Source organism: Sorex fumeus, unplaced genomic scaffold (assembly GCF_029834395.1).
Source record: "Sorex fumeus unplaced genomic scaffold, SorFum_2.1 ptg000098l, whole genome shotgun sequence".
In the NCBI taxonomy this organism is placed as follows: domain Eukaryota; kingdom Metazoa; phylum Chordata; class Mammalia; order Eulipotyphla; family Soricidae; genus Sorex; species Sorex fumeus.
The window spans coordinates 28,657,469-28,674,892 of record NW_026606155.1 but is presented as its reverse complement, the minus strand read 5'-3'; the positions used below and the strand labels follow the sequence as shown (position 1 = coordinate 28,674,892).

Here is a 17,424-nt window from a genome sequence, read left to right as displayed (position 1 = left end):
GACGAATTATTTTATGCTCTTTTTTTTAATCACCATGAGATACACAGTTACAATGTTGTTCATGATTGGGTTTCAGTTATTCATGTCTCAGTGTCCATACCTTCACCAATGTACATTTCCCAACACCATTGTTCCCAGTGTCCTCCCAGCAACCCCCCCCCACACACACACACTGCCTTTATGGTAAGTACTTTCTCTTCCCTCTCTCTTTCTTTCCTCTCCCTCCCTCCCCTTTTATGGGCATTATGATTTGCAATATAGATACTATATACAAATACAGTATACAAAAACTGTATACTACATACTTTATACAGATACTGACAGGTTATCATATATATCCTTTTACCTACTTTCAGCACTTAGTCATTGTTTAGAGTGATCTTTTCCACTGTTATTCTCATAGTGGTCCCTTCTTTATCCTAACTGCCCTTTACCCCCACACACTTGTGACAAGCTCACAACCATGGATCAGTTCTAGCCTGTTTTTTTTCTGTCCTTGGATATTTGTCTGATACTGCTTTTTTATATCCCACAAATGAGTTTGTGGTTATTCTAATAGAATATTTTTAAAGATGAAATAATACATTAAGTTAATAATAAATAAATTTTAATACCATATTAGGCTTAATAAGTTTAGTCAAATTATTAATATCTGTATGAGTAATTCAGTTAATCAAGGTAAAATGATTAGACCAACAGTGATTTATAGTACGTCTTATTCAATTGCTTATTACTACTGTTGTGGTATTATTAGTTGAAAATTGTAGTTCTTAGATCAAGTCTGTTCACAAAAACTAATACCCTTTTATCATCTGGAAATGTCTTTATCTCATTTATTCTTGAAGAAGATTTTCACTGCATAAAGAATCTAAAATGTGATTACTTTCTTCAGCACTAAAAATAAGGAAATATTATTCAACTGTCTTTTGATTTCCAAATTCCTATGTCAGTTGAATTATTGTTCAACTTCTGCAAAGTATGTACTTTTTTTCTCTAAATGATTTGAAGGTGATTTTCTCTATTTTTGATTTCAGTAATAGGTATGTGCATAGGTAGGTTTATTTTTATCTTTTTGGGTTCATTGAGCTTCTTGAGTTGAGTGATTTATAGTTAAACAAATTTTAGAAACTTTTAATGATTCATAATTCAAATTATTTTTCTGTACTCATTTTCTCCTAATTTATGTAAAATAAAATTTATATCACTGGATAATGTTCACACGTCCCAGTGTTTATTTTTCATAATTTTTTCTTTTCTTGACCGTTTTTATGTCTTCACTAACTTTTCCCCTCTTCTATCTCCTTTTGCCTTTGAGTCTTTCCAGTAAAATTTAAGATATCAATATAATATTTCTTTAGTTCTAAACCATTTGTACTTTTTTAATTTTATTTCTTTTTTCAAGAACCTTATTCTGTTCACTTCAAAATTATTGGCATTATGTTATGGAAGATGCCAATAATGAACATTTATAAGTATATTTTTTTATTTAACTTGGTCTTTCACATCTGTCAAAAAATATTTTTGACATGTGATTCCTAGTTCTACGATTCGGCTTTACTCAACAGAACCACTCATAGGACAAAGAAGCTGAAGAAAATAATCAGGAAAAAACAACAGATCTTCTCTCAATTTTACATTAAAGATCTCCTTTAACTGATTTTATCAGCTGGATAGTAAGGTCTTCTCCTTTGGTTAAAATCTGGTGTGCTTCCATTATCATCATAAAAGTTACTCAGCTCTGTGGAGTTGAGTCTCACAGCTCTGCTAGTGAGATTAGCATCATTTAGGGTTTTCATTCAGCTTCTAATTTCATTGCCCAATTTATATATACTTGTTTATCTTCTGAGTTCTATGCCAGTGATTCTTTGTATTCTGTCCAAAATCATTAAGAGAAAGAAATTATAGATAACTATGATCTTCACTAAATAAGAAGAAAAATAACTCTTTTTACAATTAGATTCCTCTGTTTTATACCTTAGCACTGACATTACAAACTGTGATCTTGGATAGTTTGCTTAATTAGTAAACTGCAATGTCCTATCCCAGTAGATAATTGAACTGTCCATAGAGAGCAGCATATAATCTTCCCGAATCTATCATTTATGCTACATTCATTTGAAAGAGATCAGATACTTCTTGTTCTAAGCCTTAATTGACAATAATAGAACAACCACTATGGGTATTCTTTGAGGAATTATTTACCTTGGGTTTATTCTTAGTTCTTTCATGAACTTTATTTTTGATCTTTACTCTTTTAATGACCATATAGCTCATAGAAAATTATGAGATTCTGTAGCTACTTATTCATTAAGGGAAATTATAATGTGAATACCTAAATTCTGAAAGGATAAAGTGATAGTTATTTTTTCACTCTATAAATAGATTTTTATCAGTAACTTGTCTTAGAATTGAGTTTTAAAATTCAATTTAGGAAGAGAAGAACAACATGGAGGGCGGGATCCACAGATCCCGAAGGAAAAAAAAAAAAAAACAGGTTCCAAAAAGAGCCGAGATCATCGGGAAGCCCCAGATGGGGTAGGTACCGCATCCTACCTCCCCCAGATGGAACCCCCGTGACCAGAAGCCTCTACAACCACAGCTCGAGTATGCGGGAACTTGGACTTTTCATCAAATCTGCCGGGACTGCAACTCCCAGGTAACCTCAGATTCCGGAAGTCACGCCCACAGCCCGCCCCCCAGCGCCATATTGACAGCAGTCAGCCGAAGAGAAGAACAACATGGAGGGCGGGATCCACAGATCCCGAAGGGAAAAAAAAAAAAAAACAGGTTCCAAAAAGAGCCGAGATCATCGGGAAGCCCCAGATGGGGTAGGTACCGCATCCCACCTCCCCCAGATGGAACCCCCGTGACCAGAAGCCTCTACAACCACAGCTCGAGTATGCGGGAACTTGGACTTTTCCTCAAAACCACGCGGCTGCTCACGCGGCTGCGCGACATCTCTCTATACACAAAGTGATCCATGGGAAGTAAATGACCCAACGTTTCTCTCTGAAAATCATAGTTAAGTTTGGAGCACGGCCACGGCCCCAGAAGCACAAGGACTTAATGCAGAACCAGCAGCTTGGAGCAGAAAAGTGAAAGGACTATGCGTTAATCCAGGCCATCATGTCTGCCCGGGGGGGAAAGGGTGTTGGTCCCTTCCGCCCTCCTCCCTCTGGAAAGAAAGATGGCGGCCACATGGGAGCCTTGTGGACAGCAGGTATGAGCCGGGGGTGTGGGGGCAACTAAAACCTCATGGGAAGGGGGGCGTTCCGGTCCGTCCTTCACGCCCTACCGAGGTCACCAGTTGCCCCACACGAGCGGCTCTCCAGCATGGCCACAGCCCCAGAAGCACAAGGACTTAATGCAGAACCCGACAGCTTGGAGCAGAAAAGTGAACGGACTATGCGTTAATCCAGGCCATCAGGTCTGTCCGGAGGGGAAAGGGTGTTGCCCCAGTCGCCTTCTCCTCCCTGGAAAGAAAGATGGCGGCCGCATGGGAGCCTTGTGGACAGCAGGTATGAGCCGGGGGAGTGGGGGTGACTAAAACCTCATGGGAAGGGGGGCGTTCCAGTCCGTCCTTCACGCCCTACCGAAGTCACCAGTTGCCCCCCGCGAGCGGCTCTCCAGCACGGCCACGGCCCCAGAAGCACAAGGACTTAATGCAGAACCCAGCAGCTTGGAGCAGAAAAGTGAAAGGACTATGCGTTAATCCAGGCCATCATGTCTGCCCGGAGGGGAAAGGGTGTTGGTCCCTTCAGCCCTCCTCCCTCTGGAAAGAAAGATGGCGGCCACATGGGAGCCTTGTGGACAGCAGGTATGAGCCGGGGGTGTGGGAGCGACTAAAACCTCATGGGAAGGGGGGCGTCCCGGTCCGTCCTTCACGCCCTACCGAGGTCACCAGTTGCCCCCCGCGAGCGGCTCTCCAGCACGGCCACGGCCCCAGAAGCACAAGGACTTAATACAGAACCCGGCAGCTTGGAGCAGAAAAGTGAACAGACTATGCATTAATCCAGGCCATCAGGTCTGTCCGGAGGGGAAAGGGTGTTGCCCCAGTCGCCTTCTCCTCTCTGGAAAGAAAGATGGTGGCCGCATGGGAGCCTTGTGGACAGCAGGTATGAGCCGGGGGAGTGGGGGCGACTAAAACCTCATGGGAAGGGGGGCGTTCTGGTCCGTCCTTCACGCCCTACCGAGGTCACCAGTTGCCCCCCGCGAGCGGCTCTCCAGCATGGCCACGGCCCCAGAAGCACAAGGACTTAATGCAGAACCCGGAAGCTTGGAGCAGAAAAGTGAACGGACCATGTGTTAATCCAGGCCATCAAGTCTGCCGGAGGAGAAAGGGTGTTGCCCCATTCGCCCTCTCTTCTCTGGAAAGAAGGATGGCGGCTGCATGGGAGCCTTGTGGAAAGCAGGTATGAGCCGGGGGAGTGGGGGCGACTAAAACCTCATGGGAAGGGGGGCGTTCCAGTCCGTCCTTCACGCCCTACCGAGGTCACCAGTTGCCCCTGCGAACGGCTCTCCAGCACGGCCACGGCCCCAGAAGCACAAGGACTTAATGCAGAACCCGACAGCTTGGAGCAGAAAAGTGAAAGGACTATGCATTAATCCTGGCCATCATGTCTGCCCGGAGGGGAAAGGGTGTTGGTCCCTTCCGCCCTCCTCCCTCTGGAAAGAAAGATGGCGGCCACATGGGAGCCTTGTGGACAGCAGGTATGAGCCGGGGGACTGGGGGGCGACTAAAACCTCATGGGAAGGGGGGCGTTTCGGTCCGCCCTTCACGCCCTACCGAGGCCACCAGTTGCCCCCCACTAGCGGCTCTCCAGCACGGCCACGACTGTAGAGCACAGAAACCAATTTCTTAACTATCTGACTTTCAGTAGAAATACTTCCAGGGTCAATAAGTAAAATAGCAGAAATCCAAAACCAACATGTAATTCTTGAACCCAGCTGTAGAAAGCAAATCACTTCACAATGCTTTGTCAGCATGTCTGATTCGGGGGGGGGGGGGGGGGGGGGCGGTAAACTCTAAATAATAGTGGTGAATCTTTTATTGAAACAATGAATCTAATCAAAGCAGATAGAGTGTTAACTAGAATTCATCTGCCCCACAGGGACTGGGAGGGGTGGGGGATGGGGTTTTTTTGGGGTTCTTCATGGTAAAAAATAAGTTTTAGTAAAGGGAAATGTGCTTGATATTTGCATGACTGAGACCTAAACCTGAAAGCTTTGTAACCTTTCCCATGGTGATTCAATAAATAAATAAAAAAAAAAGAAAAAAAAATTCAATTCAATTTTGCTACATAGATTTCTCATAGTATCTCTCTTTTATAAAGTATGATATGAAACTTATTTTTTTCACTTTTCATTGAATTTACTTTTTAAAACCATTTTTATTTAGGTACTAGAATTTACATAATTGTTACTCATACTTTTTTTCATGGACCCATCATTCAAACACCACACCCACCACCTGATAGCCCAGTTCCCTCCATCAGAGGCTTCTCTCACCACCCACCCACCCCCACCACGCAAAGCTCAGTTCTATAGACAAAATCTTCGGTTTGGGTGACATTTACTATTTTTTTGTTCCCTTACTATGTTTCTTCTTTATCTCATATTTCTGATCTCTTATTTTTTTTAATTGTGGAGGTGGTGACACCTACATGCAAAGGTAAATAGAGTTAACTAAAATTCAACAAAATTGTAAATCAACAAAAATGGATAAAACATTTTCAAAAGCTTTGTCTTTTTTGTAGGCATATAAGTTAAAAAAATTATTGCTCTATGCACAGTAACAACAAAGTCTCCAATGGAGACGTTACTGGGCCCGCTCTAGCAAATCGATGATCAACGGGGAGGGCACTTTAAAAATACACAAAATAAATGTCATGTTAATGTAAAATATTTTAAGAGTAAATGAAGAGATTAAGAAAAATTAAGAGGAGAATCTGAAAAATTAAGAATAGAATCTGAATTCCTCGCTTCCCTCCTGCCCACCTCTCCCCAGTCTGCCTCTATAGTAATCACTTTTCTTCTCTCTGGCTCTGTTTTTCTCTCTTTCCCCGACCATTCCCCATTTTGAGCATTATGGTAAAAAAACCTTTCTTAATTTAGTAGAGAGCAACCATAACTGCCATGAGTGAATGTCATACTCAGTGCAAAATGCTGAAATTTGTCTTACCTTTTAAAAGAGTACCTTTAGTGTTTATTGCATGACTGGTTTTAAGGCTATTAATACACTGAGCTGTTGCCTGTCCCTGATACTCTGTAGTATTTCTTCAAATCTGAATGATTATCTAGCTGAATGGAGTATTCTTGGTGACATGTTCATTTCACTGATTTCTTACTATAGTTCTCCATTCTCTTCTGGATTGTAGAGTCTTAATTTGTCAGATCTCATGAACTTTATGGACTTCCGTGTGTATGCAATTTATTTTTGTGAAATTGCTGCTTTCAGTATTCTGTGATGAAATGAGAAAATTGCAAGTAGAAATAAAGACTACGGGTATATGGAAAACTCCACAGAAGCTCTGAAAAGCCAGTTAACAGCGGCTGGGGGGAAAATTAAGGAGCTCCAGGATGAGATGATAGAAACCACTAGAGAATAACAGAAGTTGTAAAATAGTCTAAAAAGAAATGAACAGCATACCACAGAACTATGGAATGAGTTCAAGGGGAATAATATTTGAGTCTTCTGTCTCCCTGAAGAACAGGAAGGCATATTTGATAATGAAACAATTGTTAAAGAAATAGTTAAGGAAAAAAAAAGAAATCATAGATAAGAATTTCCCAACATGATGAATACAGGCACTGCCATCCAAGAGTCTGAAAGAGTACCAGTCAAAGTAGACCCAAGTAGGAAAGCTCCAAGATACTTTGTACTCAAAATGATAAAATCCAAATATTGAGACAGAAAATTAAAAGAATATTTAATTTTTAATGCATAGTATAGCTGTGATCTCTTTGTAATAGATTGCCCCATTACCTGCTATTAGTGTTAATTTGGTTTCTGTCTATAGTCAGTAACTAAAAATAAACGCTCTAACAAACAAAGGCATTCTTACTGGGAAGGAATCCATTTTTTCCCTTTAGTGCCAAAAGGATCTCATATTACCTTGTTAGAATTTGTAAGTTAAAAAAAAAACACAAAATTTTGTATTCTTGATTTTCATTTTCCTTTATATCTTCTAACTTGTTAATATTTTAGAATAATTACATTGATAATTCTCACTTTGGAGAGTTTCTTATTTTTAACCTAAGATTAAATATGCTTAGCTTTTAAAGGACTATACAGAAGAATTGAAGGGGCTGGAGTGATATTACAGCGGGTAGGGCCTTTGCCTTGCATGCGGCCCACCCGAGTTCGATCCCCAGCATCCTATAAGGTCCCCCCGGCTCTGCCAGGAGTAATTCCTGAGTGCAGAGCCAGGAGTAACCCCTGAGTATTGCTGGGTGTGACCCAGAAAGCAAAAGGAAGGAAGGGAGGGAGGGAGGGAGGGAGGGAGGGAGAGAGGGAGGGAGGGAGGGAGGGAGGGAGATACACATACATCAGTTTTACCTGTTAGCTTTTAAGTCTTATTTTTTTCCCCACATTTTTCATCTCCATTAAAATTTACTTTAGATAGCTCCATAGATTTTCTTTCATTCCAGTATTTCTTAGTTTCCCACATCTGAAGTTAAAATGCCTTACTATTGCTCCCAAATGTACCTGTAGCACTTATTTAAAAATATTAATATACAGATATTTTTCTCTAAATCTATATATTTCCCCAATGAAAGATGTTAGTCATTATTGTAAGCCCATTCTCAAACCCTGCTTTGCCTATGATATGTACTCAGTAAATGTTTGTTGAATAAATTACCAAATTTTGTCTGGTATTTTGGAAGGATGCATGGAGTGGACTAAGTAATGATTTATTGTGACTAGATTGATTTCTTCTAATTTTAGAAGGAAACAGGAAAAAGACCTCAAAGTAAAAAAGCAATCTACAGAGTATTTGCAAATCATATATCTGATAAGAGATTACTATCCAAACTGTAAAAATAACTTATATAACTCAATAGTAATTGGGAGCAGGATCTGAATAGACGTTTTCCAAATAAAAGAGTTTTTATGTCAAAAGGTGCTCAGTATCATCAATTATTGGGAAAATGCAAATCAGTATCACAATGAGATGTTACCTTACAACTATTTCAATAGCTAATATCAAAGAAACTAAGAGATAGCTCATTGAAGATGCTTATAAAGTACAACATCCAGGGACTGGAGTCAGATATAAGATAAATAAGTCTTATGTTGTACATCAGTGACTGTAATTATATAGATATGAAATATTCTATGAGTAGTTTTGTGGGGTTTTGTTGTTGTTGTTGTTTGGGTGGGCCATACCTGACAGTGTGCAGGACTCATTCCTGGTTCTGCACTCTGGTGTCACAGGAGACCGTATTGGGTTCCAGGGGCCCTTCCCACCTTACTGTTGTTCTGGTAGGTGCTGGCTTCTAAAAGTAGATTACTTTTTAAAAATTACAACTGTGTGTTTCTTTATGTTGAACTTCTTATGATAATCATTTTTCAATATATATTAGATAATATACTCTAAAAACTAATACAATGCCTTATTAATAGTATCTCAAGTAAAATGAAAATATATAAATAGCTATCAACCATTGCCTTTGTGATTAGAACTAGGTAGAAACAAAATCCTTGGCAGTTTCAGATTTTTTTATAGAGTGGCAATTATTAGTGAAGAAGCTCAATCACAGGAAGATTTGGGGAAACAAATTTTATATATATTTTGGGATCTTGTAAAATTTTAGAAATATACTAAGGTAAATCCCTTTTTTTAAATGATGATATTGAGCACTTGAGCACCACCAGGAGTAACCCCTGAGGACCGCTGTGCATGGCCCCAAAAAAGCACTGTAGCACTGTAGCACTGTCCTCCCATTGTTCATCAATTTGCTTGAGCAGACACCAGTAACGTCTCCATTGTGAGACTTGTTGTTACTGTTTTTTGGCATATTGAATACACCACGGGGAGCTTGCCAGGCCCTGCCGTGTGGGTGGGATACTCTCGGTAGCTTGCCAGGCTCTCCAAGAGGGACAGTGGAATCAAGGCCGCATGCAAGGCAAATGCCCTACCCACTGTGTTATCGCTCCAGCCAAAAAATAAATAATAAAATGATGACATTAAAGTTATCTCTAAAAAACATTTGTCACTTAAACTTTCCTTGTTTATAAAGGAATTTGTTAATAATTGAACTCTCAGATCACTCCCTGTTGCCATTCATACAAGAAAATTTATTTTACTTTGATCACTATTTCCTGAGAAGCAAAAGAACAAATGTGTCATTCATACTTGTTACATATGTGCTACACATTAGAACAAAAATATAGCTATGCTAAGCATGTTTTTACACCATCTCATTGAATATAATTTTGCTGTAGTCAATTTGATTTAAAATAGTTAATCTATTCTGATTCCACATTTAGTGCAAATTTTAAATACACCACACTAAACCATTATTCTGAAAGCCTTAACCAGAATGCCAAATTTTATATTGCAATTAGTGAATATCTAACTATAGCAGTTTTATTCTCAAAACATTTATTCACATGTAAAGATTGATTGATCCTTGTCTTTGACTGTATTTAAATGAACCAATCATTGTAATCCAGTCTTCATCTTGTTTCTCTTTGCTTTTAGGCCTGTATGTGGAATCAGAGGAAAAACACTCATAATTAACCTGCCAGGTAGCAAGAAAGGATCTCAGGTAAGCGATTTTAAGATTCATATAGTTTAGAATAAGGAGGTTAGGCCAACATAAAAAATTAGCCAATCATAGAATGCAGGGCATTCCACATGGATTCGCTCAGATCTAGAACTATTATTAGCCATACTATGTATTCCCTAAACCACCAATACTTTCAAAAAAAAATCACTAGACTCACAGAATTCACTGAAAGATATCATTCCTATGTTAATGTTTTATAACAGTGAACAGATATAGGTTAAAAATCAACCAAGGAAAGAAGTGCGTAAGAGTAAAGAAACGGTTTCCAAAAATAGAGCTGTTATTTTCCTCTTCCTTTGGGTTCATCATCATATTACTGTTCTGCATTAATGGTGTGATAATAGAGGAAGCATTGACAATAGGAAAAGCACTTTCAATATCCTATATCACATACAGTCACGTGGTGATCTTTCAGTTACAAATCCTTCAAAGGTAGAGCTGATACTTTTAGTCTCCAACACATTTTAGAGACCAAACTATTATGCCCAAGGCTCCCATCATAAATCACCCTATTGTCTATGATCAAAACAAACAGAGCAAACAAAGACACTCCTATCATCTTCCCATTAACAAAGAGTCAAAGGTAATACACTCCTCCAATAAGGTTAATTCTTCATTGTAAAAGCTACCTTGACATCTGGAAAAGGGTTTCTTTGAGTAAATTATCAGACATATCTGAAGAGAATCTCTATTTATGAGAGCATTTATATTAAAGAAACAACAAATAGTGTGAAGTGTAAATGTGCTCAAAATTTGGAGATAAGAATATGGGTATACAGAGATTTAGAGATCTATCTTCTAATAATGTATCCATTTTTGTAGTTCTATGCTAATTTTCTAATTTTCCACAGTACAATTATTTGTACCCTGTGATACATCAACATAGAATCATTTCCCATAGAAATGATCTCCTTTTTTTTAGTTTAGTCCTTTTACTCTTATGTTACATTTTAAGAATACTTTATATTTAACTGTTTCCTAGTACATTTTTGCATCAGTGTTTTTGCTATGTTACTCTCAGTATCAGAATTACTGCAGTATAGTAGTTGATATGATTTGTACAAGTTGAATGAGAAGATGCTAGCACATTACTGGAATTCTGCTCAGGCATTAAGTTATTCTAGTCCATCTCAAATTGATGACATATTATGTAACAAAAGTGTCTTATAGGTCGTTGCTATTCAGGTTTTTGACTTTCCAGGTTACAATAACTAGTCTTTTCGGTATAGGACTTTCCCTTTTCCATCAGTGTTACTACTGAGAAACAGTAGTATTATCTTTTGTTCTAAAAATCAATTGAGAAAAATTTCTTAACTTCATTTACCATCCCCCCTGTCTTCACTTATACCAAACTTATCTTTTATCCTTTAAACGGGGTTTTTTTTTCCTTTTTGTTTTTGGGCCACACCCAGAAGTGCTTAGGACCTACTCCTAGGTCTGAGCTCAGAGATCACTCCTGGTTGTGGGCTCGAGGGACAATATGGGGTGGCGGGGATTGAACCAGGGTCATCCATGTTCAAGGCAAATACCATGCAAACTATACTGTCTCTCTGGTCACTATCCTTTGAAGTTTTGAGATAGCTGTTGGTTTAGCTATTGTGCTGTTCCAGATTGGCATTCCTAATTAAGCTGGTGCTTCTTTTCAGTACATTTCCACTCATAAAGTAGGATTATATAAGTATAGAACTAGCAGGTAATCTCATGCAACATATGCTGCATAACTGCACTGACTGTGAACTGTTATTTGGCCAGATAAAATAAATCATAATCTGTCTTATTAAACCCATAAATATTTTGACATGAAGGTTTAAAAGAATGGATTCTGCTTAGAAGTCATTCCTATTACTGACACCTATGATTATAGCCCTAGTTCCTGAGCTTCTATATTAAGTGGAACAAATTAAGTTAAGCAATTTGGAAGGGGAAATAGAAAGTATAAGAAGAAAATATAGTCATATAGTCTATTCATATACTTTTAAAGCTATGTAAGCTGTCTTTCATGCCTTTTGTCTCCTGTCATTTCATAAAACAAATGTTTTAATTACCTATTCAATTACTTTTCTATCAAATTATGCTCTGAAAATGAAAGTAAAGTGCCTTACTAAAATATTCACTGGTAAGTGAAGCTTAGTTCAGAGTACTTTTAATTCGGAGTACTTTTTTTATTCAGAGTGCAATTTTTATCTCCCAAGGCTGCTGGTGTCAGTTGTGTACAGAAGTTACCCCTATAGTTTCTGCAACTCATCCCTATGCCATTTCTGTCTCTTTCGTTAGCACACAGAATAGTTCTTATTATTAGTTTGTGATATTATATATATTTAGAGAGAGAGAATATGTATACATATATATATAAAGAGAGGGAGAAAGAGAATGTAAGTTAACCCTATCTAGATTCAGCCCTTGTCTATATTGCTGTAGCCCCAACAAAATATACTCATCTCTTTGGCCCTTGTAGTCATGTCATGTATGCATAGAGAAAGGGGATTCTTTTGCTGGTCATTAATATTCTACTTTAACTTCATAGAATAATATGGGATAATGTTCCATTAAAATATTATTCTAATAAACCAGTGTTCTATTGTTCTTCTGCCTAACCATAGGACCAGGCCTTTGGGTATTCCCATAGGTTAGTTAATATGCAACATGCACTCAACTCATTGATTTTTCTTTTTTTTGCCATGTCAGTCAGAACAGCAGTCTTCCAAACAAATGGCTGTTCATTCACATTGGGACTATACATAAAAATCAATACTTTGTTGATAGAAAGATGTTTATAGGACCCCATTCAAAGAAATCAAATATGCATTTTATCCATGAAGATACATCAGTGGTTCTAAAGTGGGCCATGGGGGAAAAGAAAAATTTTGCTCATGAGTACCTTCTTTCAGCATGATCCTATGTTCACCATCATTTCCATTTTAAGATAGAACTCTCCTGGATATTCCATTCCCCATTTTTTGCAATTAGCCCAAGACATGGGTTCAAGTTTATTGTATGTAAGTTAGGGGGACACTCTTAATTAGTGTCTAATTACAAGTCACAAGTGTCTTCATTTGGAAATTTTTTGGTCCAAAATTTTTGCAATTGTTGCTGGGTCATGCTCAGATTGCACCACTACTCCAAGTCTTGCATTAAACCAGACTTTTGTGTAGCAAATTAATGAACTATTTGTCTCAGAAAATCTTACTGTTTCCCACTTAACAAATGCAGTCTTTTTGATGAGGACTTAAATTCCTTCCATTTTATATGCTACATAAAGAAAGATTCCCCCAAATCAAAAGCAGTATTTATCATTAATATATTCAGATAAAGGAGATTCACAAATTCACATGTACATAAAATGTACTCACTGTCCAAGCATTCCAAATTTCATCCAAACTCTTTTTAATACTGTCGAACTATTATATTCTTATATCCTCCCAGTCTAATTGTACCCAACATTAGAACTTCAAAAAGTTTGAGAATCAAGGAGTATGATGCCACCAGCAGGTCAATTTGTACCTGTGAGGCGAGTGAATCAGCAGCCTGATGGCACCGTCAGCCTTTCAGATCCCCCAAAATTGCTGCTGTGCCTTTGGCCAGACCCCAAAAACTTGGGGCAAAGTTTACTAAGAAAGTAAACGGCCAAAAGTTAGGTATGTGGGAGACACACCCACAAACCACTTCCGGCTCAGCTATATAATTGGAGGCATGGCCTCTCTGGTTCCTGATCGAACTGCTTAACGGCCATGATCCCAGAGACTCAGAAATGAATCTTGGAACTCAGATGCTTTGAGCAGAAATGTGTCCTGTTCCTGCAGTAGGTTACTGGCTCTGGGCCAGTCCAGTTAGGAATAGGTTTCGTGCCTTGGCCTGTTCCCCTTGTCAGCCCTGTGACCACCTTCCTCCAGAGGCTACTGGACAGTCAGGTTTGGGCCTGCAGTGACGAGACACACAGGGCCTCACCAGATGGGGGTGAAACCAGCCCTTTCCTCCCCATCCCAGCAAGACCCTGAGTTGCTGCCTACAAACGGCCTCTCTGGCCCCTGATCAAGCTAATTAATGGCCATGATCCCAGAGACTCAGAAACAAATCTCGAAACCTAGCAGCTTTTGGCAGAAATGCATTTGGACTGCATACAAGGTGGCCGCTGCTTCAGAGCTTCTTGGAAAGCCAGGTATGAGCCAGAGTTGTTGGGGCAACTGCAGTCTCATGGGAAGGGGGGTGGTACCAGCTCGTCCTTCTCTCCCTACTGATGTTACAAGTTGCCCCCACAAGCGGCTCTCTGGCATAGCCATGGCTCCAGAGGCAAAAGGACTTAATCAGGAGCCTGGCAGCTTGCGGCAGAAAAGTGAATGGACCATGCATTAAACTACAGCGCCATGCCTCCCCAGGAGGGAAAGGGTGTTGCTCCCTTCCGCCTTCCCTCCCCCCAACCCCCCCCCTCCCCCGGCAGCAAGGTGGCCGCTACCTCAGAGCTTATTGAAAAGTCAGGTATGAGCCAGCAGTGATGGGGCAACTGCAGTCTCATGGGAAGGGGGGTGGTACCGGCTCATCTTTCACGCCCTACTGAGGTCACGAGTTGCCCCCCATGAGCGGCTCTCTGGCACAGTCATAACACCAGATGCACAGAAACCAATCTCGTAATTATCTGCCTCTTTGCAGAAATCCAAAATTGCAAGGCTGCTATTGCGGCCTCGCAAGATTATATGATTCCATAACCAGCTATAGAAAACAAAGTATTTCACAATGCCTTTTCAGCAATTCTGATTGTTAGGGGGGAAATTATAAACAATAATGGTGCATCTTTTGTCAAAATAATGAATGTAATCAATGTAGAGAAGAGTTAAGTGGAAATCATCTGCCTCACAGGCATTGGGAGGGGTGGAAGGGAGGTATATTGGGGTTCTTGGTGGTGAAAAATGAGTACTGGTGAAGGGAGAGGTGTTTGATCATTGCATGACCAAGACTTAAACCTGAAAACTTAGTAACTTTTCCCACAGTGATTCAATAAATAAATATAAGAAGAAAAATAAATAAATAGATAAATAAAATTATGAAAAAAAAAGTAAGGTGGAGTTCATGCCCAATTCAATCAGCTAATCAGTGGCTGAATAAATAGTACTCCTACATAAAAAAAAAAGTTTTAGAATCAGAGTGTATGGAGACACAAATGTCACAGAATCTCAGAAAAGTCTCTTTACCATTATAAAAAAATTATTATACTCTAGGTTAACATAGTTACAATAGTGTTAATGTTTTTAGTTATAATGTACAATTATTGAAGCACCCCAAAATGCATTTTATCCAATAAAATGTCTTGGTTGGGCCAAAGGATTAAGTACCCAAAACCCTTTGTCACCCTTTACCTTTATTAGAACTATGAAACCAGCACTTATGACAATTCAAGGTGAAATTTCTTTGTTATTGTGTGCTGAGGAGCAGGTGATAATGAGGCATGGACCCACACTCCAGTGGTGCTGCCCATTTGTTCATCTAAATTTTAAAAATTCATGATTCCCAGTCTCCCTTTCTCTTCCTAAACCATATGTTTCAGTGTATCAGAATATTTTATTGAATCCTACTTCTGAAAGCCGGTTGTGAGAAATTTTGGGCAAATGCAAGTTATTTCTGTATAAATATGGAATTACCACAAGACTGCCTTTACTCCGAACACCATTTGCAGTGTAGTGTATTTCTAAGGCAATGCTTGGTTTTAATAATCTGCTAGAACCTTTCACAGAACTTCCTGAAACATATTATAATATAGTTATGATCTTATTACAGGGAGATATTATGGATTGAAAACCTGATAAGGCAGTATTTAAGAGTAGTACTATAGCACTGTCCTCCCGTTGTACATCAATTTGCTCGAACAGGCCCAGTAACGTCTCCATTGTGAGACTTGTTGTTACTGTGTTTGGCATATTGAATACATCACGGGTAACTTGCCAGGCTTTGCCAAGTGGGCAAGATATTCTCGCTAGCTTGCCAGGCTCTCTGAGAGGGGCGAAGGAATCAAACCCAGGTCAGCCGCGTTGGCCGTGTGCAAGGCAAACACCCTACCCTCTGGGCTATCGCTCCAGGCCATTTAAGAGTACCAAATAAAATTTCTGGTCATCCTCTTTCAAGGAACCATGGAAAGCATTACCTCCCTCTTGGCCACTAGATGCAAATTGTATTGCTATATAGGCATACTCACCTTATACTTAAGGGTACAGAATTTTTATTAAGACTCATCACATCTTAGGAACTTGACTGATCTTTGATTTAGCCCCTCCAAGAACGAAGTCTAATTCCATTAGTCTCCTATTTCTTCTAGATGTAAAACAGTTACAATTTTCTAAAGCCCTCATAATAAACTACACTGTTTGACTGACCAGTGTCTAAAATCCCCAAGAATCAAAGACACTGCTCTCATGTTTAATGTTCCAAGGAACCAAAGATCACCTCAAAGCCTAAAGTCTATGTCTCTGAAAAAAAATAAATAAAGTCTGTATCTCTGATCATGGTTAAACTCTTTAATTGATATTATCAATTAAAGATTGAATTTTGCAAAGGATCAAAAGATTAGGCATGTTTTCAGGTATTCCAGTGATCCTTCATAAATTTTAAAATATTTGTGTACATCTTAGATTTTAAGCAAAATTATCTTAAACATTAAAAAAAAAATTCTGCCCAAACACATTCTCCAAACAAATTTTATCCTACTCTCATCTGTGTGTGTGTGTGTGTGTGTGGTGGGGGGAGGGGGGGTGCACATGTTCATTACATCTAGCAGTGCTGTAAACTACTAGTGGTGCTTGGGGTTACCATGCAATGCTGGGGATTTAAGCCCAGGGCTTCCACACGCAAAATGAAAACTCTAGCCTTTTGACCCTGCTCATTCTTTTTTGATAATACATTATTAAATAGTACCTAAGCATGGAACTGTATTGACATTTATGCAGTGCTATCTACAAATTTGATAGATAGATAGATAGATAGATAGATAGATAGATAGATAGATAGAATATCTAACATCTATCTACCTATCTAGGTAGATAGATATTAGATATTTTACAGTTTTACCTAAACATGCTTTAGGATAATTCTGAACTTGAACTTTCTGAATAAAATGGTTCAGTCCTTACTTATTTCTTGGTGCAGATGATCTGCTTTACCTGGAAAAGAAAATGATGGCATTTTCCAGCCTCTTGTAATGTATGTTTAAACCCTAAAGTTGTGTAGAAATTTTATTTTAGAGGGCTGAAAAGATTAGAATGTAGTTAGAATGTCTTACATGTGGCTGGCCTGGAATCAATCCTCAGCACCCCCATCTGGTGCTCTTAGCCTTCCAGGAGTGATCCCTAAGTGCAGAGCCAGGAGTAGCCATGAGCACTGCTGGAGTAAGCCATGAGCATTGCTGGATGTAGCCCAAATGCCCCCTCTAAAAAAATAATTTTCATGTTAAAAATTGCATTGTGATTTACTGCTACATAGATGGATCTGGAGAATATCATGCTGAATGAAGTTAGTAAAAAGGAGAGGAACAGATATCAAATGATTTTTGTAATATGTGGTATATAAAGTAACATGGCAAAGAAACAAATATTCAAAGGTAACAGAAACTGAGAACTGGTATTTAATAGGAAACATATCAGTGTAGTG

General features: G+C 39.0%; 1 protein-coding gene across 19 annotated transcripts in view; it reads left to right on the top strand.

The window, feature by feature from the left end:
• GPHN (gephyrin) overlaps positions 1 to 17,424 on the top strand; it is a 475,981-nt gene that overhangs the window by 241,049 nt on the left and 217,508 nt on the right. For all 19 annotated transcript variants that reach the window (XM_056133389.1, XM_056133387.1, XM_056133400.1 and 16 more), the window contains one exon: positions 9,708 to 9,774. In XM_056133389.1, the coding sequence (XP_055989364.1) occupies positions 9,708 to 9,774 (67 nt within the window). The remainder of the gene's footprint in view (positions 1 to 9,707; positions 9,775 to 17,424) is intronic.